Source organism: Equus caballus, chromosome 9, assembly GCF_041296265.1.
Source record: "Equus caballus isolate H_3958 breed thoroughbred chromosome 9, TB-T2T, whole genome shotgun sequence".
NCBI classification, from domain to species: domain Eukaryota; kingdom Metazoa; phylum Chordata; class Mammalia; order Perissodactyla; family Equidae; genus Equus; species Equus caballus.
The window spans coordinates 29,989,186-30,012,577 of NC_091692.1; the positions used below are offsets into that span (position 1 = coordinate 29,989,186).

The window sequence follows — 23,392 nt, forward strand, 5'->3', positions numbered from 1 at the left end:
ACATATAAAGTAGAGCAAGATGGGCACAGATGTTAGCTCAGGGCCAGTCTTCCTCAGCAAAAAAAGAGGAGGATTGGCAGCAGATGTTAGCTCAGGGCTAATCTTCCTCAAAAAAAAAAAAGGTAAAAATTATTATTATTTTTAAATTTAAATTTTCTGGAAATTGTCCTAATGGCATACAGCTAATTAAAAAACATTTACTCAGGAAAATCTAGTAAATCTGGGTAAGAATAGCAAGTCTGTGCCATTTAAGCCATGTCCCACTCCTACCTCCACCCCTCCTACAAGTCGGAGTGATCTAGCTTTACAAGAGAATGAGACCCTCTCTCTCCTCTTAGCTCGCAGTCTAGGGTGAGAGTTTCTCCCTGGGAGAGCAGGCTGCTGCAGTCTCTAACATTCTCAGCTTCATGTTGCAGAAGTTCTATTCCAGGCAAATGTAGCCAAGAGGACTGGGGCTCTGTTACCCCAAGTAGCCCCTACTTGGAAGGTGGAACTCTACCACAGGTAGGAGCAGGTTGAAAACACTGGGCCCTGAGCACCCACACCCCAGCTTGCTGACAGGATGCAGGTTCCATCCCAGGAAGTATGTCACGGGCTGAATTGTGTTCCTGAAAAATTCGTATGTTGAAGTCCTAACTCCCAGTACCTCATAATGTGATTGTATTTGGAGAAAAGGTCTTTAATGAGGTAATAAAGCTAAAATGAGGTCATTAGGATGGGCTCTAATCCAAGATGACTGGCGTCCAAACAAGAAGAAGAAATTTGGACAAAGACTCGTCTAAAGGGAAGACCTCGTGAAGACACAGGGAGAAGACAGTAACCTACAAACCACGGAGAGAGGCCTCAGAAGAAACAGCTCTGCCCACAACTGGATCTTGGACTCCTCACCTCCAGAACTGTGAAAAAATTAATTTCTGTGGTTTAGGCCCCCCAGTCTGTGGTAATTTGTTAAGGCAGCCCTAGCAAACTAATACAGATTTTGGTACCAGGATGTAGGGTGCTGCTGCAACAGATACTTAAAATTGTGGAAGTGGCTTCAGAACTGGGGAATGGGTAGAGGCTGGAAGAGTTTTGAGGTGCAAGTTAGAAAAAGAAACCAAAATTGAAGATTTGAAAGTTCTCAACCTATGTACATTGCAAAAAACAATGAGAAAATCTGTTCTGGAGAGAACATCAAGGGTGTGGCTGGACAATCACTCACTAAAGGAGCCCAACAATAAATCTGAACCGAAAGATGGACAAACCAGAAAACTTAAACACAGATTGATGGAGATTATGCAATCTGAGGAGCAGAGAGAAAAAAGAATGAGGAAAAATGAACAGAGCCTTAGAGAATTGTGGAACACCATTAGGCACACCAACATATGTGTAATGGAAGTAACAGAGGAGAGGAGAGAGAGAAAAGAGCAGAAAAATATTGACTATGTAGTGATCGAAAACTTCCCAAATATGATAAAAACAATATATATCCCTGAAGCTCAACAAACTCTAAGTCGGATAAATGAAAGGAGGGCTACACCAAGACACATCATGGTCAGATGTTGAAAGCTGAAAGTATATATCCAAAGGAATTCAAAGCAGGGACTCAAACAGATATTTTTATGTCAATGTTCATTGAAGCATTATTCACTAAAACCAAAAGGTGAAAACAATCCAAGTGTCCATCCACAGATGAAAGGATAAGCAAAATGTAGTGTATATGTACAAAGGTATATTATTCAATGACAAAAAGGAATAAAGATCTGATACATGACACAACATGGATGAACACTGAAAACATTATGCTAAATGAAATAAGCCATGCAAATGGACAAATACTGTATGAATCCACTTATATGAAGTATCTAGAATAGGCAAATTCATAGAAATAGAAAGTAGATTAGACATAACCAGGGGTTAGAGAGAGGGTAGGGCGGAGATTTATTGCTTAACAATTACAGACTTTCTGTTTGGGGTGATGAAAAAGTTTTGAAACTAGTGGTGAAAGTTGCACAACATTTTGAATGGAATTAGTGCTACTGAATTGTACACTTAAAAATGGTTAAAATGACAAATTTTATGTTGAATATATTTTACCACAATTTTAAAAAATCAATAATGTAATATATCAAAACCCACTGAATTGTACACTTGGAATGGGTGAGTGGTATGGTATGTAAATTATATCTCAATAAAGCTGTTTTTTTATCCTTAATACAAAGATATAAAGAACATAACTAGCTTTATGCCTACTAAGGAAATCGATTTCCACTTCAGGCCTAGATGACTTTATGGGTGAATTCTACTAAACATTTTTTTTCGAACTTTACAGAAGTATAATTGACAATAAAAATTGTATGTACTTAAGGTGTACAATGCAAACAGTTGATATACATATACATTGTGAAATGATTATTACAGTCAAGTTAACTAACACATCCATCATAGTTACTTTTTTGTTGTGTGTGGTGAGAACACTTCAGATCTACTGTCTTGGGGCTGGCCCAGTGGCATAGCAGTTAAGTTTGCGTGCTCTGCTTTAGCGGCCCAGGGTTCACCGGTTCGGATCCTGGGCACGGACATGGGAACCACTTATCAAGCCATGCTGTGGCAGGCGTCCCACATGTAAAGTAGAGGAAGATGGGCACATATGTTAGCTAAGGGCCAATCTTCCTCAGCAAAAAGAGGAAGATTGGTGGCAGATGCTAGCTCAGAGCTAATCTTCCTCAAACAAAACTACTCTCTTAAAAAATTTCAAGTATACAATACAGTATTATTAACTATAATCACTATGCTGTACAATAGGACCCAAAGGTTATTTGTCTTATAACTACAAGTTTGTACCCTTTGACAAGCATTTCCCTATTCCCCCCCCACCTTCTTCCAAACATCCCAGGAGGGAGTATAAGTTCTACGCAAAATCTTCCAGACTTTTAAAGAGGAAGGAATACTGTCCAACTCACTTTATGAAGCCAACATTATCCTGATACCAAAACCAGATAAAGACATTACAAGAAAAAAGAACTATAAACCAATATCCCTCATGAAAATAGATGGAAAAATGCTTCACAATTTTTGAACAAACAACTTATCATGAATTGATTGAAAAAACAAAATATATCATGACCAAGTAGGGTTTAACCCAGGAATGCAAAGTTGACTTAATGTTAAAATCAATTAATATAGTTTACCATATTAACAAACTAAAGAAAAAATAATCATTTTAATATATATATAAAAACATTCGATGCACAAAGATTCATTCAGTACAATAACTCTCAGCAAACAAGGAATAAAAGGGAATTCTTTCCACCTGATAAAGAGTATCTACAAAAACCCTAAAGTTGACATTATATTTCAGGATGAAAGACTGAATGCTTTTACCCTAAGATCTGGAATGAAGCAACAATCTTTACCTACCACTTCTATTGGAGGTCCTAGACAGTACCGTAAGGCAAAAGAAAAAATCAAACATGCAGATTGGAAAAGAAGTAAAACTGTCTTTATTTTCAAGTGCATAATTGTCTAAGAAAACCCTAAGGAATCTACAAATAAAAGCTACTAGAACTTTTAAGTGAGTATAGCAAGATTGCAGATACGAGGTCAATATGCAAAAATTAGTTACATTTCTATGTCTAGCAATAAATGGTCAAACTGAAATTTAAAGTACCATTTTCAATAACATAAACATGGATTTTCTAGGAATAAATCTGAGAAAAGATATTCAGGACTAAACACTGAGAAGTGTAAAACATTGCTGACAGAAATCCAAGATTATCTTAATAAATGGAGAGAGATACTGGTTCATGGATCGGAAGACTCAGTTGTCATTTTTCCTCAAATTGACCTGTAGATTTGAGAGAATCTCAATGAAAATCTCAATAGGTTCTTTGGAGAAATAAATTAGTCAACCCTAAAATGAATATGGAACTACAAAGGATATAGAATAGCCAAAACAACTTGGAAATAGAAGAGCAAAGTAGAAGGACTAAAACTACTTGATTCCAAGCTTATCATAAAGAGACAGTAATCCAGACAATGTGGTATTGGAATAGTCACAGGTCAGTGGAACACCATAGAGAGTTCAGAAGTAGACTCACAAATTTATGGACAATAGATTTTTAAAATAACAGTTTTATTAAGATATAATTCACATACAGTACAATTCACGCATTTTAAATGTACGATTAAATGGTTTTTAGTATATTCAGAGAGCTGTGCAACCATCATTACTATTTAATTTTAGAAAATTTAGGTCACCCACAAAAGAAACCCTGTATCAATTAGCAGTCACTCCCCATTTCCTCCTAAATCCTCCTACCCTGGCCCTAGGCAGCCACCAATCTACTTTCTGTTTCAATGGACTCGCCTATTCTAGACATTTCACATAAATGGTATCATACAATATGTGGTCTTTTGTGACTGGATTCTTCACTTAGTTTAATGCTTTCAATGTTGTAGCATGTATCATTTCTTTTCCTTGCTTAGTAATATTTCATTGTATGGATATACCACCTTTTGGTTATTTATTCATGAGTTGATGGACATTTGCTTCCCCTTTGGGGCTTTTACAAATCATTCTGCTATGAGCATTTGTTTACAAGTTTTTGCGAGGACAGACGTTTTCAGTTATCTTGGTTACATACTTGGGAGTGAAATTGCTGGGTAACTTTATGTTTAACCTTTTGAAGAACTGCCAGACTTTGGAAAATATCCCAAGCAGCTGCACTATTTTACATTCCCAACAGCATGAATGTTCCAATTTTTCTACACCCTAGCCAACACTTACCTGTCTTTTGTGATTATGGCCATCCAAGCAGATGTGAAGTGGTATCTCATTAGGTTTTAATTTGCATTTCCCTATTAGTTAATTATGTTGAGTATTTTTTCATGTGTTTATTGGCCATTTGTATATCTTCTTTGGAGAAATGTCTATTCAAATCTGAGAAACCATTGCCTGATCCAAGGTCACAAAGACTTAAATCTACGTAGTCTTGTAAGAGTTTATAGGTTTAGCTCTTACATTTAGCTCTTTGATCCATTTGAGTAAATTTTTGTATATGGTATGAGATAGCTGTACAACTTCATTCTTTTTATATGGCTATCCTGTGGACAAAGGATTTTTGACAAAGAAGCCAAGAGAATTCAAAGAGGAAATGATCATCTTTTCAATAAATGGTGATAGGAAATTGGAGAGCCATACGCAAAAAAAAGTCTTAATCATTGTTTCACACCATATGGAAATATTAGTTCAAAATGGATCATAATAAGTGTCTAAATATAAGAGCCAAAATTATAAATTTTCTAGAAGAAAATATAGGAGAAAATCTTAGTGATGTTGGGTTAAGCAAAAATTTCTTAAATAAAGCATAAACTAAAATAAAAGGCATAAACTATAAAAGAAAATCAATAAATTTGACTTCATGAAAATTAAAAATTTTTGTTCCTTAAAAGACACATAAGAAAATAGACGATCCAGCCACAGATTGAGAGAAAGTGTTTTCAAAACACGTATCTGACAAAGTAACCGTATCTAGAATAGACATAAAATTCTTACAACTCAATAATAATAAGACAATCCAGTTTATCACATGGGCAAAAGATTTGATCAGATGTTTAAACTAACTATTTTGGAAAACATCTTGGCAGGTTCTTAAACAGTCAAGACTTCACCTTCCAGTTGATTCAGTAGTCCCACTCCTAGAGAAATGTGAACATACATGCACATGAAAACTTGTACAAGATTCTTTATAGCAGCTTTATTTGTAATAGCCCCAAACCGGAAACAACTCAAAAGCCCATCAGCGGGGGAACAGATAAACAAATTGTGTTATATCTATATAATGGGTGCTACTTAGCAATAAAAGAAATGACAACTGATACAACAACATGGATGAATCTCTAAACAGTGATGCTGAGAGAAAGAAGTGTTCGAAAATGCAAACAAATCTATTGTGACAAAATAATCAGAGGTCTCCTGGGGATGGGGCACAGAGGGAAGAGACAGGGATAGACTACAAAGGAGCAAGAGAAGTTTTGTGTGTGATGGATATGTTCCTTATTTTGATTGTGGTTATAGTTTGAGTAGTATATAATAAAACAAAACTTATCAAATTGTACACTTTAGGTATGTGCAGTTCATTGTACATCACATATCTTAATAAAACATCGGAAAGAAACAATATATGGTACTTTAATGTGTTTTCACATATAAATGAATTTATCTGTTTTCTTGTTGATGAGTGTCTAGGTTGTTCTCAGTTTTCAATTTAGGAAGAGCGCTGCAGTTAATATTCTTATATGTCTCTCTGTGTACATACATGTGAGGGTTTCCAAAGTAGGCCCCCAGAGTAGAGTTGTTGGGTCACAGCTATGCACATCTGCCACTTTACTGGATCTTCCCAAATTGTTCTTCAGGGTCATTCCCTTTTATACCACACACCATTAGCAGCGTACGCAATTTAAGCTTGTTCCACCCTTTCCAATATCATGGATCTAAAGTAATAAATTGTTTTAATTTGTACTTCTTTAATTATTAGAAAAGTTGGGCACTTCCTTGTAAATGCTAGTCATTTGAATTTCTGGATACTGACTAAAATTTGGTGGGAGGAATAATGGAGGAACCACCTGAATTTTCTCCCAAATGTAGCCAATTACTTTAATATCATTTGCTGAAAAATTATCATTTTCCACTGATTTGAAATGCCACCTCTAATATGTACTTATTTCTCCCGTGTGCTTTTTTTTTTTCCTGGAGTTTTAATTCTGTTCTAGAAATAAATCTGAGTAACTAAGGGCGTTCAGTAAGTGACCTGATCTGCTTATCCTTTCCTACATTGGTAATTTACTCTTGTAATTTTTGTAATTCTAGATGATGTTGATGAGGAGGGAAAAAATTTTTTCCTTTACTTTCTCAGGTTCAATAACTGGGGTCTTGCAAATTGAACTGACAAAAGACAGATTAACAGGAGAAAAAGGTTTATTTCATATGCATATGGTGGAGGGGCCTCAGAAATGACATGAAAATCCTAGAGAGGCAGACTGCTACCATTTTAACAAAGGGAAATAAATTTGTGAAGAAATGACAAGACAAAGGAAAAGAGGTTTGAGCTTCTAAGGGTGGTAAATTGTGAGAAGGTAAATATAGGGGGAACCTAAGGAAAGATAAAGGTTATTTATTAAAATTTGTTTGTGCAGGCTCATGTTGGTGCCGATTTTCTGTCTTCTTCATAGCCATAAAACTCCCTGAGGAGAAGAGATTTATGGCAGCCCTCAGTTTTTAGAAGTTTCTGCTCTTAGTCAGATAAAGCATCTCCAAGAAGGCTTCTTTCTGTATCTGTTGATTCTCAATGGCCTTAACTCAAAATAATCCATATGGCATATTTTGGGTGGTGCATTCTAATCCCCTTCAATAAACTGCCAATTACTCTATTTCTTTTTTAACATTCCTGGATACTCCTACATGTCTACTTTCCCATGTTTATGAATTTTAGAATTAGTTTTTAAGATTAAAAGAATTTCCAGAACTAAAAGAAACAACTGGGTTCAAGCAGAACAAGAATTAATAACCTGAGACTGAATAAGCTGAGAAGGATAGTTATAATTTTTATGACTTCTTGCTTGAAACATTTCTGGTTCTTAAGTGTTTTGTTTTTCCAGATTTAAGGAAACTTTTTCTCTTAAGCTATCCATGATTTACAATTGGTAAAGTATACCTTTGTAAACAAAGAGGAAACATTTACTTTTTCTCCCTGTATGATCCCTCCAGAATTTAGAAACTCAAGTGTTCTTTTCATGGCAATATAGTAAATTACTTGCATAATTTCAATGAGAATCTGTTCTCCTTCTAACAGGGTACAATTGAAAACATTGGCTATGTTACCAAGGCTTTGACTGGAATGTCATCGTTGAGAGAGATATGCATAGATTCAGACATGACCAGACAGCTCTAAGGAACTGCTTGAAACTTGGCTTGGCTTCCTGGCCTCAGAGGCTTTGAAAGAGTCAAATCTGAGATTCCTTATAAAAAGTTCCAGCAAAGCAGTCTTAAAAGAGCTTATGTGGTCAATCACCATTCTTGCTACACTCATGTAAATAATCAGGCCAAGTTTAATACAAACGAATTAGTTTTACTGTGATTATCTTTGGTAAAAAATGGGGTAATTGTAGAGAGAAAAATTATGTTTGCACCTTTGTAGATATTTAGATTCTAACCCTGTTAATTGTCTTTGAGGTTTTGTTATATACCTGTAAACTGAACTGGATCCTAAATTCTTCTAATTTTCTCAAATATCTGGCTACCACTCTCCAACCTAATGTTTCCTATTTCCTCCCATCCTTCTGATTTGGAATCACTGAGACCAAAGACTGTCCTTGAATCTCCTTGGGAAGGACTATACTAGGTCTTCCTCCCGACCCAGATGGCAGCCAAACCTCCAGGACTTAAACCTTGGCTACACATCTCACAGTGGAAGAAAGCTCCTCCTGACCTCTGGTCCTTTACAAACACTGAAGACCTCTGAATCAAACTGATGAGCAGGAGAAGCAGCTGACATTGACGTAGACTGCTTCCACCCAAGACACCAGATCAACATTTCCCATTTTAACTAAACACGAAACACTTTCTTCCTCTCTTTCTTTCCTTTACTCTGGCATTGGCCTGGCAAGATAATGCCACCATCATATCTCCCAAGCCATTACTAAGGGAGAGTAACCTTTCAGACAGCTGGATTCATCATCAAAAACTCCAATCTGTTCATGATGCTGGAACCCATGAACAATGCCACCTGAGCAGTAATGGTTTACGCCCCAACAGGATTTAATTTCATCGGTGGTGGTGATCATTCTCCTTGGACCTATAAATGCTTAGATGGCTAACACATAACTGGGCAATGCCCCTTAGGTTATCTAACTGTGCCACTCAACTGTTCTCAAATAGGCTAAGACACTTCATTGGTCAACTTCCCTAATCATCCAATTCGAAAAGACCTGCCAGGAGGCCTTCATGATTCAGGATGTGCTTCTTTTGGCAGGTCCCTACTTCCTTTGTTAGGAGTGAGTACAAATGAGGCTGTGATCAGAAATCCCTCCTTAACTCTTGAAAGTATTGCAGAATTCGCTGCTAAAGCAATAGCTGCCCAATGAAAATCTCTAGACTCTCAGCTCAAAGTAGTTCTTGATAATATGACAGCCCTTGATCATTTGCTAGCTGAGCAAGGATGTGTCTGTGCTGTGGCCACCACCCGCTGCACCTGGATTAACACTTCTGGGGAAGTTGAAATTTAGTTACACAAAATCACTGAGTAGGCCACTTGGCTTAAAAAGGTGACTCCTTCAACAGAGTATTTCTTTGACTTATTGGATTTTGATTGGTTTGGGTCTTGGGGACCATGGCTCTGAAGTGCACTCCAGACATGGGAATTATCCTACTAGTAATAGTCATAGTAATCTCCCTGATGCACTGTATTCTCTCAAAAGCTTTAAATGCGTGTTTGCAGCTGCTAACCATCAAGCAAATGAATGTGAAGTCGTGACCTGTGAATACCACAGGATTCAGCAGAAAACCTCATGACCTGTGACTATAACACGGAGAAACAGTAAAAGCTGCGAGACCAACAGAGCGGTAGCTGAGAGTGGCACTAATGCCTTAAATTTTGATCACATCTTTCAAGTTACGCTAAGAGTCTCATCCAAAGGGGGAGAACTGCTAAAAAAGAAAAAACAGGAACAAAATGGTGTCACTTGTGCTAAGTCCCACATCAATAAATCAAGACTTAATTGCACTTTCAGTCTCTCACAGGAATGTGACCTTTAACTAGTCAATCTGGAATTACCTGGTCGGCATGAGTGAGTAATCTGCCTCATAGATCCCCACACTACTCTTCCCCAAAGGAAGGTGATCTTGCCTGAATCTGCTCTTTGCTAGAAACTTCCTTTATTCTGTCCCTTCTGCCCATAACAGCCTTCCACTTTGCATAGCTCCTTGGACCTCCCTTCTATTTGCTAGCTGGGATGCTGCTCAATTCATGAATTGTTGAATAGAGCCAATTAGATCTTCAAATTTACTCAGTTGGCTTTTGCTTTAAACACCTTAGCATAATCATCCTCTGAAAATAATGCTAATTTTGTCTTTTTTCTATTACTATATTTCTTTCTTTCTCTTATCTGGGGGACAAAGAGATTAATTAGAACACTAAGGTTCCTTAGAGGATGTAAGACTTCGGTGAATCTTGCAGGAATAGTAGCATTTGGATTGGCTAAGAGGGGAGGATGACAGAAATATAGCCACGCATTGCTCAATGATGGGGATACATTCTGAGAAATGTGTTAGGCAGTTTCATCATTGAGCGTACTTACACAATTCATCATAGAGTGTACTCACACAAACCTAGATGGTATAGACTACTACACACCTAGGCTATATGGTACTAATCTTACGGGACCACCCTCCTATATGCCTTCCGTCTTTGACCCAAACGCTGTTATGCTGTGCATGTCTCTAGATAAAATTGAGCTGTCCTACTCCCAACTAACGGAAGTCAGTTGATAGAACCGCTTGGTGGCACCTGGAACTCTACATATTCTATCACAGAAAAACTCAGACTAGTAGTGTCTTGGAACATGTTTTGTTCATAGTAAGTGTGAAAATAAAGGAAAACCTCTTTTAAAATGGAGTCATGAAACCCTGAAGGGGGACCTCTCACGTACATACCACTCATTGCTGCCTGCTTAACTGGCAGGAAGATGGACGATAAGAATTATTATTATTATTATTTTTTAAGATTTTATTTTTTCCTTTTTCTCCCCAAAGCCCCCCAGTACATAGTTGTATATTTCTCGTTGTGGGTTCTTCTAGTTGTGGCACGTGGGACGCTGCCTCAGCGTGGTCTGACGAGCAGTGCCATGTCCGCGCCCAGGACTCGAACCAACGAAACACTGGGCCGCCTGCAGCGGAGCGCGCGAACCTAACCACTCGGCCACGGGGCCAGCCCCACGATAAGAATTATTTTAACGAGGCCTATTTGTATAAAATTCTCTCAGTCTCAACTTCTTATCCGTGATGATAAGAATGTAACTTTTCTGCTGGTGCAACGGAGGACATCTTCACCTAGGAATTTCATCTCCTGCTTTTAAGAAAAGGAAGGAAGATCCGTCCCTGCCGCAGCGACAATGCATTAATCACCCCTTACAGCCAATAAGAAACCATCACAACCTCACACTCTTGTTCTTCTCCAATGAACTTTTATTCTAAACAACCCCCCTTAATTTCCTCCTAACACCTAATAAAAACTAACTTTCCCCTCGTCTCTTCCAACTTGCCTATGGTTCACCATAGTTTGCACGTCCAGAATTGCAATTCCTCGGCTATTCCCAAATAAACTCATTTTTTGAGCTTGCTCCCTAGACCGCTTCATTTAGGTTGACATAAGAGCTAAAGATAGTTTTAGTCTCTATTAACATCACAACCAAATACTTAAATCACAACCAAGTACTTAAAAGCCTGACATAATTGTAGACTCATAAGTGAAATGTCACATTATCATTTTCAATAAATCAGCATCAATTTAACATTTTTGAGAGCCCCCCAAATTCTCAGCACTCAAATCCAAGACAAGAAAGATAAAAAACAGTACGACTGCATTCTGGTTATCATATGAATTAAAGTGGAGTGTGTGCGTGTGCGTGTGTTTTAAAGCCTTTTGTTCACCAGCTTCTTTCCCTATCTTACACTGTACTCCCTAAGGATTGTGTATATCATTTAGCTTTCTCCACTGAACGATTAACTTCGGAAGGTCTGGCCATTTTGGTTCTACGGGTTTCTATCTCTTGCGCTTTCCCAGATCATACCATGTATTTAATATGCAGTGACCCACCTGTGCAGAAAAGGGACCGTCTAGTCTCATGCTTAAATCAGTACCATGTCACTATCCATCGATCAATAAGTTGTGCATTCTCGGTGACAACTGAATGTTTTCTCTTTCAGCTGAAGTTTAAAGGAGGAGGGGAGTCGACTCCAAAACTGCACACTGGTGTAGCCCCAAACGGAAATACAGCGAAAGCTCGAGCGACCTCTCCCAGCGCAAACGAGTCCACCCCGGCTTCAGGAAACAAAGGAGTATGTGGGGTTGCGGATGACTGGCTTTGGGGCTCATTCTTTTCACTACAGCGCCCCAGGAGCGGAAGACAAGCCCAGGCTCCAGGGACCACGCAGTCCCGCTGGGGCTGAGAGCGTCTCCCCCAGGGTGTCCCGGACGCCCGGCAGGAAAGAGCGCCGCCGGGCCGCCGACACCGGGCATGCGCGGGCCGGGGGAAAAGAAGGTCAGCTCCGGCCGCGGTTCAGTCGCAGCCCATCTGGCCAACCGAGAAGCCGGACATTGTGACGCGCGGAGAAAGGAGAGCGGCGGGGGAGGGGCAGGGCGACAGGTCCCTCGAGGGGAGCGCGGGCGCGCGGAGCCGGCCGAGGGCGGTGCGCGGCCGCGTTGGCGCGCACGCGCCTGAGCGCGCGCCCGGTGGGGCGGGCCGGGACTCGCCGCTCGCACGCCGTTGGGCCGTGGCCGGGCGCCCTCTCTCCTTTCCGCCTGCGACGCGCGTTGTCGGTCGAGCCGGTGTATGTGCGGTAATAACATGTCTGCCCCGCTTCCCGCCATCATCCCCGCCGCCCGGAAGGCCACTGCTGCGGTGAGTGGCGGCAGCCGGGGCTCGGAGGGGACCCTCGGCCCGCTGCTCACCACTGCCCCTCGCGCGGGGTTGGCGTCGCGGACCGCCTGGCGGCCGGTGGGTGGGTTCCCTCCGCCGGGTCCGGCGTGGGCTGGGTGGGGTGGGGTGGTCGGTGTCGGGAGGGCGCCAGGGCTGCGGCCGGGCCGGAGGATCAGCGTGCCCGCCCCCGTCAGCCCCGAGCCCTCTGCATTGCGGAGCGAGTGCGGCCCGGGTCCCCCGGGACCCCGCCGCCGGCCCCAGCTTGTAGGGACCGGCGTTAGCGGCCAGGCGCCCTAACTCGAGGTGGCTCCGTTGCTCGTTTCTCTCATGTTTGTGGGTGAGGGAAGTCTGAAGTTCTCAAGAAAATGACTTTATTTTCTTACCTTGCACTCGTGTCCTGAATTAAAGAAGTTTGAAGATTGGCAACTTATGACATCACAGGTGCTGTTTTTTAGAAAACCGTGTACGAGGAGCTCAAATGTATTTTTACCCCCGGAAGCTCCTTTTTGTGATGGAAAAAGTCTACAGTTTACATGAGACTTGCATGGCTTGACTTGAAGCAAACTATTTTTCGTAGAATGTTATTTGCACTTAAGAATGTCTAACTGGGACTTCTTTAAGTGCTAAAACCGCACGTTAATTATCTTCGGAACTACAGTGAGAGAAATTAAGTATTTTTCCCACTGAAGAGAGCTCTATGGAGTTTGATTTGCTGAAGGTAGTGTTCTGTAATTCTGGCATCCAGAATTGACCAAAGCTAGTGTGTATCAATTCTGTGTGGGTTTATTTGGGCATTGCTTATTAATTTTTTCTCTTGTAGGTGATTTTCCTTCATGGATTGGGAGATACAGGGTAGGTACCATTATTTTTAATAACAGTAATGAAATGGGGTCATGCAACTCTACTTACATGATCAAAGGTTTAATGTTAATGAACTCTAGGATTGTATGAAAAAAGATTGCTAGTGATATTTCTTACAGTCCAGTAATAAGATAGAATCTTTTCTTTTTTAAAAACCTCCAGAATTTCCTCTCATCATCGTGAATTCGTCATTTTTCAACTCCTGTTTCTGGAACGTATTAAAATTGCAAACTCCTCCTTGAGTTGCTGTGGGCATTGGATACCAGAGATGGGTGGAATGTTTGTAGAGAGAGTGTGATGGGTGGAATGTTTGTAGAGAGAGTGTGCAACTGAGAGCTTTCCGGAGGAGTTAAAATTTCAGGGCAAGTTGAGGAGAACAACTGGTTGATTTTGATAAGAGCAATAATCGCGGTGTGAGGTATACGGCATTCTGAATGAAAGCTTAGTTATGCCCTTAAAAGAAAAAATCAGTTCAAGGGTAGGGGAGGCAACTCAAAGATTTATTTGGCAGTTTATCAAACAGATTTTGTTGTGCTAACTTGAGATGTACAATTTATCTTTCAGTCAGGCTTTTCCTATATTGTGAAGTTTTTGTTTTTAATTTAAATTGTGATTATCTGTTTGAAACTTAGGTAAAACTGTAACAAAATTGCAGAATTAGAGGAAAACTGAAGATAAATAAATTTTGAGAAGGTGGTCAAAAAACTATTAAATCTTCTTTATAAGGGTGTGTTGGGCTAGATTAATTCTTCAAAGTGATTCCTGATATTCTTTTATGCCCTTTAAGTAGAGGTACATGACAACACGGAAAAGATTGTAGGACTCTTTCTGGCAATGAGGTAGTCCTATGAAAATGATAGACTTATATTTTACTATTTATTTTCCTGAACAGGTTTAGAGAAGCTCTCTTTTATAATCAAACCCTTCTTGATACTGAGAGCCGGGGAGGAACTTCCTACCCTGTCACTTGCCCAATAAAGAGAGCTTCTAGGCCTGAAGAATCAGTCCAAGAAAAAAAACTTCAGTGTAGAAAGGTTCTCTGTGGGCCCCCATTTTGACATATTCTGTAGACTGAAGTTAAGAGTGAAAAAGAACAATGTGAGATTAAAAATACCAAGAGCATCCAGGACATCTTGACCGAGAATTAAGTTTACATAAAAAATTAGGTGGCCAGCCCCATGGCCGATTGGTTAAGTTCATGTGCTCCGCTCCGGTGACTCAGGGTTCACCGGTTCCGATCCTGGGCGCAGACCTGCACGCTGCTCATCAAGCCATTCTGTGGCAGCATCCCACGTGGAAGAACTAGAATGACTTACAACTAGGATATACGGCTATGTCCTGGGGCTTTGGGGAGGGAAAAAAAAAGGAAGATTGACAAAAGATGTTAGTTCAGGGCTGATCTTCCTCACCAAAAAAAAAAAAAAAAAAAAAGCATAAAAAAATTAAAGGTCTCTAATTCTGAAAATACTTTTAGAGATAGCACTAAAGAAAAGCTGACTCTAGATTGGTGCCATTAATACATGATGAAATTCAGAACCAACCAGTCTGACAAGTGGCAATTTAATGTTTAAAATACTTTTGGAGAACTAGTTAAAGTACATTTGTCAGGTTAACTTGGAGGGTGATGGGAATTAAGCGATTCAATTTGTTGCTATAAAAATGGGCAGCTTTTTTGTTGTTGTTGTTGATTCTGTTTTGCAGAACCAGCCAAGGTGTGCTGTCTGGTGACTTAGGCCTTGCAGTCTAGGTCCTTTAGATTTCCTCATGAAAAAAGTGTTCGATGGCCGAGTAAGATTGAGAGACCCTGTATAATTCCATATTTTCTCAATTCTAGTATGTGACTTTCCCAATATTTTTATGTTTCTGAGATTGGTACTCATCTTACTACATGTGTGTCTGTTGTAGTGGTGATTTTTTTTTCATAAAAAGCTATTTTTTCATTTGTACTTCATATCTTTGTGTCTAGGAAATATGATATAACACATTCTCTTCTTGCAGATTTACAGCATATGCACAGCATGTTTAAAGCTCTGAAAAGTTCTGCAGAAAAGAAACACATCTGACCACCAAAATGTTCCTATTCCTAATATGTATAATAACCTGTGAAACTAGAATTCAAAGAAATACATTTTAGACCATACTAGATTGCATGAGATCAGTTTTCCTTCCAAAATAAAAATAGCTTTTGTTATGATTATGAACATGTTACATTTGTGTTGTAAAAAAATTCAGAATGCAGATATGCTCAAGAAGAGAATGAACATCAGGTGAAATCCTACCACCCCTCTAGAGATATATATTTATTTTTTATAGCATTTTAAAAAAGGTTTTATTTTGAAATGTTTTCTTATTTAGAGAAGAGTTGCAAGAATACTACAGATTCCTCAATACCTTTTACCCAGATTCAGGAATCTCTGTTTATCAAATATATTACTATGTTTGCTGAACCCTTTGAAAGTAGATTGCAGATATCATGGTTCTTTATTTCCAAATGCTTTAGCATGTATCTCCTAAGAACAAGGAGAACCTCTTATGTAAATCACACAATAGTTGTTAATTCAGGAAATTTAGCACTTACTTAATATTATTACCTAATAAACTACGTATTCAAACTTTGCCAGTTGTCCCAGTAATGTTCTTTATAGTAATCCCTTTCCCCTTGCAATCCACTTCCCAGTCGCTGCATTTAGCCGGAATATCCCTTTAGTCCCTTTTAATCTGGAACAGTTCCTCAGCTCCTCTTTGTCTTTGATGACATTGACATTTTTGAAGAAATCAGGCTAGTCCCTCAGCATAGGTTTGTTTGACATTTCCTCATCAGTAGATTCAGTTTATGCATTTTTGGTACGAATGCCATGTAGGAGATATGTCCTATTCATTCCCTCACATCAGGAGACAAGTGATGCCATTTGTCCCATTATTGATGCTAACTTGGATCACTTGAAGGTGGCATCTTCCAGGTTTCTCTACTGCACTTATTTTCCCTTTGTAGCCCACAGCTATGCTTCCTACCTGGGAACACCCCCTCCTAGCCCCCTACTGCTACATGTGACACCTGAAAGCTCAGTTCCAATTAAGGGGAGCAGGGAGGGAGAAAAGGCTAGGTGGAAAGCTTGGCCCTCTTCGTGTAAGCCCCTCCCCTCTATATATTCCAGGCGTTACTGGTCTGTATTACCAGTTTGTGAGAGTTTTCTAGGCTGAGGAGATTGTAAAAGCTGAGGAAAGAAAGTTTCAAAGATGGAAGTGGTTAAGTGGATCATCTGTTACTGAGAGGTCAAGGAGAGGGTTGAAAATATTGAATTGGCAACATAGATTAATTTGTGACGTTTCATTTGCAAGTTTTTCTATAATCAAGAACTAGTAGAATTATAGATTGTGATTTGGGGTTCATTTAATTACAAGGAATAGAAAACCGTTGAACCAGTTCAAACAAAAGGTGGAATTTATGGAAAAATACAAGGATAGCTCACTAGCATATAAACTCCATGAAGGCAAAGATTTTTTTAAAAATTTCATTGAGATATAATTCACATACCATAAAAATCACCTCAGAATAGGGATTTTTTTCTGTTTAACTTGGTAGTATATCCTCAGGGCTTGAACAGTACTGGATATACAGTAACACTGAGTATTTGTTGAATAAATGAATGAATGAGGAATTACAGGGCAAGACATATAATGAACGTCAGTTGCCAGGTGTATTCTTTTCCTAGGGCTCCCATAACAAGCACAGACTAGATGACTTAAAGCAACAGAAATTTAATCTTAGAGTTCAAGAGGCTTAAAGTCCAAAGTCAGCATGTCAGAAGGGCTGCGTAGGCTCCTGAAGGCTCTAAGGGAGAATTCTTTGCCTCTTCCAGTTTCTGATGGCTTCTGGCATTCCTTGGCTTGTGGCAGCATACTTCCAATCTCTGCCTCTTTCTTCACATGACCTTTTCTGCTGTTTATCTGTGTTTAAAGGACACCAGGTACTAGATTTAGGGCCCACCCTAATCCAGTACGATCTCGTCTTGATTCTTAACAAATTACATCTGCCAAGAGCCTATTTCCAAATAGGGTTACATTCTGAGCTTCCTGGGGGATGTGAATTTTGTTCTCACTGTGTTTCATGGCCTTGTTTTTCAGTTTTGTTTGTTTCTGTATATTTCTGTATATTTGCATATTTTTTCTGTATATTTCTCTGCTGACACAGTTTCTTGTCAACCAAAAGTAGACCATCCCAGCTCTGACTTTGTGTCAACCCTAGTTCTGGTGTTAAGAATCTGACGCGTCTTGGGTCATCGTGCTCTTGGCCAGTTAGTTGGTAACATGCTGATTAGGACTTTTAGGGGAGGTTCCCTAACAATGATGTGCTACTGGGATGGGGATGGAGATGGGGATGAGTAGTGTTTCTTGTGCAAACCTGGAAAGAATTTTTGTTTTTAGTTCTACCCCATGTAATTATGGGGTAGTGAACATAATGGAAATATGGTTTACTTTGGAGTCTTTTCTAAAAGAGCACAATTGAGAAGTAGAATAGAGTGAATTTATAATTCACTTTTTGAACTCATAAAGCTTTGTGTATGTGTGTGTCTGTTTTGTTTTTCTTTTCTGTTTTCTAATGAAATGTAATATATTCTGATTAATTGAGGTTTCTGAATATTAGATTTTGTTTAATTGAAGCTTTGTGTAGAATTCTTAAATTTTGAGGTTTCCATTCACTTTGAAAATTATCAAAAAGGCTGGAAACATGTTGGCCATACTTTGTATGATACGGTTGGAGTCAGATTTTTATAAACTATGGGGAATTTTAAGGTTACAGATGGGAAAACAGGACTAGAAAGGCATTCATTCTCGTACTTTAGCATACATAAAAATCACCTAGAAGGCTTGATTGTTTGGCCCCAACACCAGAGTTTCTGATTCGGTAAGTCTGGAATGGGGCCCAGGAATTTGCATTTCTAACAAGTTCCCAGATGACACTGATGATACTGGTCAGAGGACCATACTTTTGAAAACCACTAGACTGAATGAACTGAGGCCACATTCTAGAAGGAGGCAGAGTTGGGACAAGAAGCCAAGATTCCTATTCCTTTTTCTCATGTAAGGGTTCTTAAGTATTTCGTGTGTTAGAACTGAGATTGGCAAACAATGGGGTACAGTTCAATTCTGTCCTGCCACTTTTGTTTTTTGAATTTATTTTGTTGTTAATATTTATTGATATATAAGTCACATACCATAAAAGTCACTCTTTTAAAGTGTAAAATTAAGTAGTTTTTAGTATATTTACAAACTTGTGCAACCATCACTACTGTCTTAATTCCAGAATATTTTCAACAACCCGAAAAGAAACACCATACCCGTTAGCAGATATTCCTCATTCCCCTCCCTGGCAACCATTAATCTCCGTTCTGTCTTTATGGATTTACCTATTCTGTACATTTCATATAAATGGAATCAGACAGTATGTAACCTTTTGAGTCTGAATTACTTCCCTTAGCAGAATGTTTTTCAGATTTATCTACATGTTTCAATACTTTATTCCTTTTATTGCCAAATAATATTCCATTGTTTGGATATACCACGGTTTTAAAATTCATCAGTTTGGGGCCGGCCCGGTGGCACAGCGGTTAAGTGCACACATTCTGCTTCGGCGGCCCAGGGTTCGCCAGTTCGGGTCCCGGGTGTGGACATGGCACTGCTTGGCACACCATGCTGTGGTAGGCGTCCCATATATAAGATGGAGGAGGATGGGCATGGATGTTGGCTCAGGGCCGGTCTTCCTCAGCAAAAAGAGGATGATTGGCAGCAGATGTTAGCTCAGGGCTAATCTTCCTCAAAAAAATAAAATAAAATAAATAAATAAAATTCATCAGTTGGTTAGCATTTGGATTGTTTCTACTTTTTGGCTATTATGAATAATGCTACTCTAAACATTCGTGTGCAGGATTTTACATGGACATTGGTGTTTTTGGTTTCCTCGGATAATTGCTGAGTCGATGGTAACTGTGTTTAATGCCTTGAGGAACTCCCAGACTGTTGTTCGCAGTGGCTGTACCATTTTACATTCTGCCTGCAGTGTTTGAGGGTTCTGATCTACATTCTCACCAATATTCGTTGTTACCTGTCTTTTTGATTATAGCCATCCTATTGGATGTGAAGTGGCATCTCATTTGGTTTTTATTTGCATTTCCTAATGACTGATGATGTTGATCATCTTTTCATGTACTTATTGGCACATTTGTATATCTTTGAAGAAATATCTATTCAAGCCCTTCGCCCATTTTTAAAATTGGACTGTTTGTCTTTTTCTTGTTGATTTGCAAGGCTTTATGTATTCTGGACTCTTATTAGATGTATGATATGCAAATATTATCTCCCATTCTGTGGGTTATCTTTTCACTTTCTTGATAGTATCTGTTAAAGCACAACAGTTTTTGATCCTGGTGAATTCCAATTTATCTTTTCTCTTTGGTTGCTTGTGCTTTTGATGTTATACCTAAGAAATCATTATCTGATTTGAGATGATGAAGATTTACACCTTTTTCTTCTAAATGTTTTATAAGTTTACCTCTTAGATTTAGGTCTTTGATCCATTTTGACTTAAAATTTATACATGGTGTGAGGTAAGGGTTCAGTTTCATTCTTTAGTACGAGCATATTCAGTTGCCCCAGCTACATGTGTTGAAAAGACTCTTCTTTTCCGTTGAATTGTCTTAGCACTTTTGTCAAAAATCAATTGACCATAAATGTACTGGACTTTTGATCCATCCTAATCTAAGATAGATCTGTGTGTCTATCTTTATGCCGGTACCACACAATCTTTATAATGTAGCTTTGTTGTAAGTTTTGAAATTGGGAAGTATGAGTCCTGCAACTTTGTTCTCTTTCAGATTATTTTGGCTTTTGTGGGTTCCTTGAGTTTCTATATGAATTTTAGCTTCAATGTGCCAATTTCTGCAAAAACCTAGGTGGGGTTTCTTTTTTATTGTGATAAAATAAACATTACATAAAATTTACCATCTTAGCCATTTTTAATTGTTCGCAGTTTAGTGGTATTAAATATATCACATTGTTATGCAACCACCATAACTCTTTTCATCTTGTGAAACTGAAACTCTTTAACCATGAAACAGTAACTCCCCATTCTCCTCTTCCCCAGTCCCTAGCAACCACTGTTGTACTTTCTGATTTTGATTACTCTAAGTACCTCATATAAGTGGAATCATATAGTATTTGTCTTTTCATGACTAGTTAATTTCACTTATCATAGTGTCTTCAAGGTTGATCCATTGTAGAATTCTCTTCCTTTTTAAGGCTGAATAATGGTCCGTTGTATGTATATACCACATTTTGCTTATCTGTTCATCTGTCAGTGGACACTTGTGTTGCCTCCACATTTTAGCTCTTGTGAATAATGCTGTGAGTAATCTGAGTATGAGTATACAAATAGCTCTTTGAAACCCTGCTTTGAATTTTTTGGAGTATATACCCAAGATGTGCAATTGCTGGATCACATGGTAATTATATTTTTAATTTTTTGAGGACCTACCATACTGTTTTTCACAGCATCTGTACTATTTACACTCCCATCAACATTATACCAGGGTTCCAGTTCCTCCACATCCATGCCAATGCTTGATTTTTTCTTCTTTTCTTAATAGTAGCCATCCTAATGGGTGTGAGGTGGTATCTCACTGTAGGGTTGATTTGCATTTCCATAATGAGTCATAATGAGCATCTTTTCACGTGCTTAGTGGCCATTCTTATATCTTCTTTGGAGAAATGTCTGTTCAAGTGCTTTGCCTATTTTTGAATTGGGTTGTTTTGTTCTTTTTGTTGTTGAGTTTTAGGAGTTCTCTGTATATTCTGGATATTAATACCTTATCAGATCCATTATTTGCAAATATTTTCTCCTGTTCTGTGGATTGCCTTTTTACTCTGTGGATAGTGTCTTTTGATGAACCAATTTTAAAAATTTTCATGAAGTCCAGTTTGCCTATTTTTTCTTTTGTTACCTGTGCCTTTGGCATCATAGCCAAAAAGTCATTGCCAAATCTAACACTGTGAAGTTTTTGTCCTATGTTTTCTTCTAAGGCTTTTATTGTTTGAGGTCTTAGATTTAGGTTCTTGATCCATTTTGAGTAAATTTTTGAATATGGTGTTAGGTAAGGGTACAACTTTATTCTTTTGTATGTGGATATCCAGTTTTCCCTGCACCATTTGTTGAAAAGACTGTCCTTTGTACCTTGAGTGGTCTTGGCACCCTTGTCAGAAATTATTTGACCATATATGTGGAGGTTTATTTCTGGGCTCTCTATCCCATTGGTCTATATGTCTGTCTGTTTTTATGCCGATAGCACACTTTTGATTACTGTAGTTTTGTAGTAAGTTTGGAAATCAGTAAGTGTGAGTCTTCCACTGTTGTTCTATTTTCAAGATTATTTTGGCCATTCAGGGTCCCTTAATTCTGTAAGAATTTTGGGGTGGGTTTTTCTATATCATGAGGTAGGGATTGTATTGAATCTGTAGATTGCTATGGGGTACTGTTGACATTTTAACAATATTGAGTCTTCCAATTCATGAACATGGGATGTGTTTCCATTCATTTATTTATGTCTTCTTTAATTTCTTTTACTAATGTTTTGTGGTTTCCATTGTACAAGTCTTTCACCTCTTTGGTTAAGTTAATTCCTAAGTATTTTGTTCTTTTTGATGCTTGTAAATGGAATTGCTTGTTTAATTTCCTTTTCAGATTGTTCATTGTGTATAGACACGCAACTGATTTTTGTGTGTTGACTTTGTATTCTACTATTTTGCTGAATTCATTTATTGGTTCTAATGGTTTTTTTGTGGATCTTTAGGCTGTTCTACATATAAGAGCATATCATCTGTGAATAGCGATAATTTTGCTTCCTGTCCAATTTGGATGCCTTGTTTTTCTTTTTCTTGCCTAATTGCTCTGGCCAGAACTTCCAGTACTGTGTTGAATAGAGTGGTGAAATGTACATCCTTGCTTTGTTCCTGATCTTAGACGAACAGCTTTCAGCCTTTCATCACTGAGTATGATGTTCACTGTGTTTTTTTTGTATATGGCTTTTATTATGTTGAGGTAGTTTTCTTCTATTTCTCCTTTATTGAGGCTTTTTATCATTGAATGGTATTGAATTAACTTGTTAAATGTTTTTTCTTCATCAATTGAGATGATCATATGGGTTTTTTCCCTTCATGCTACTGATGTGATGTATTATGTTGATCAGTTTTCTTATGTTGAACCATGCTTGCACTCCAGGAATAAATCCCACCTGGTCATGGTGTATAATCCTATTAATGTGCTGCTGAATTCTGTTTGGTGGTGTTTTGTTGAGGATTTTTGCATCAGTGTTCATAAGGCATATTAGTCTATAGTTTTCTTTTCTTGTAGGGTTTTTATCTGGCTTTGGTATCAGGATAATGCTGGCCTCATAGAATGAGTTAGGAAGTGTTCCTTCCTCTCAATTTTTTGGAAAAGTTTGAGAACAATTGCAATTGAACTCTACCAAATAGATATTTGGTAGAGTTCACCAGTGAAGCCATCAGATCTGGGGCTTTTCTGTTTTGGGAGATTTTTGATTACTGATTCAACCTCCTTACTAGTTATAGGTCTATTCAGATTTTCTATTTCTTTGTGACTTAGTTTTGGTAGGTTTTACCACAGTGGACCCTAGCTTCTTTATTCCTAGCTGGATGTATGAGTGTCTGTAAATGAGGGCTACAAAAGGCTGTAAGTATTCAAAAGTCCATAGAACCCTTTGGTATGGAGAAAATAGCCAGGGTTTTAGTGTGTTAAGATCAATTCTAAAATTAACATACAAAATTTTAAATTTTATTTTGTTTC

General features: G+C 38.6%; 2 protein-coding genes and 1 long non-coding RNA gene across 8 annotated transcripts in view; 2 read left to right on the forward strand and 1 right to left on the reverse strand.

The window, feature by feature from the left end:
* LOC138915534 (mitochondrial ribosomal protein L15) overlaps positions 1–12,328 on the reverse strand; it is a 35,004-nt gene extending 22,676 nt beyond the window's left edge. The window contains exon 1 of the mRNA XM_070222246.1: positions 11,853–12,328. Coding sequence (XP_070078347.1) covers positions 11,853–11,882 — 30 coding nt within the window. The 5' untranslated portion in view covers positions 11,883–12,328. The remainder of the gene's footprint in view (positions 1–11,852) is intronic.
* The window catches only part of LYPLA1 (lysophospholipase 1), a 37,213-nt gene continuing 25,788 nt past the window's right edge, over positions 11,968–23,392 (forward strand). The window contains exons 1-2 of one of the 6 annotated variants that reach the window (XM_070222248.1): positions 11,968–12,094; positions 13,496–13,527. Coding sequence is in view for 4 of the 6 variants with exons in the window: in XM_023648613.2 (XP_023504381.1) it covers positions 12,589–12,753; positions 13,496–13,527 (197 nt within the window). In the remaining 2 variants the exon portion in view is untranslated. Of the gene's footprint in view, positions 12,095–12,369; positions 12,754–13,495; positions 13,528–23,392 lie in introns of those variants that run through there. The other 5 variants (XM_023648610.2, XM_023648611.2, XM_023648612.2 and 2 more) reach the window with 5 other exon arrangements.
* Positions 15,237–16,152, forward strand: LOC138915543 (uncharacterized). Its single transcript, XR_011421594.1, has 2 exons — positions 15,237–15,324; positions 15,535–16,152. It is a non-coding gene; the product is annotated as an uncharacterized lncRNA (long non-coding RNA).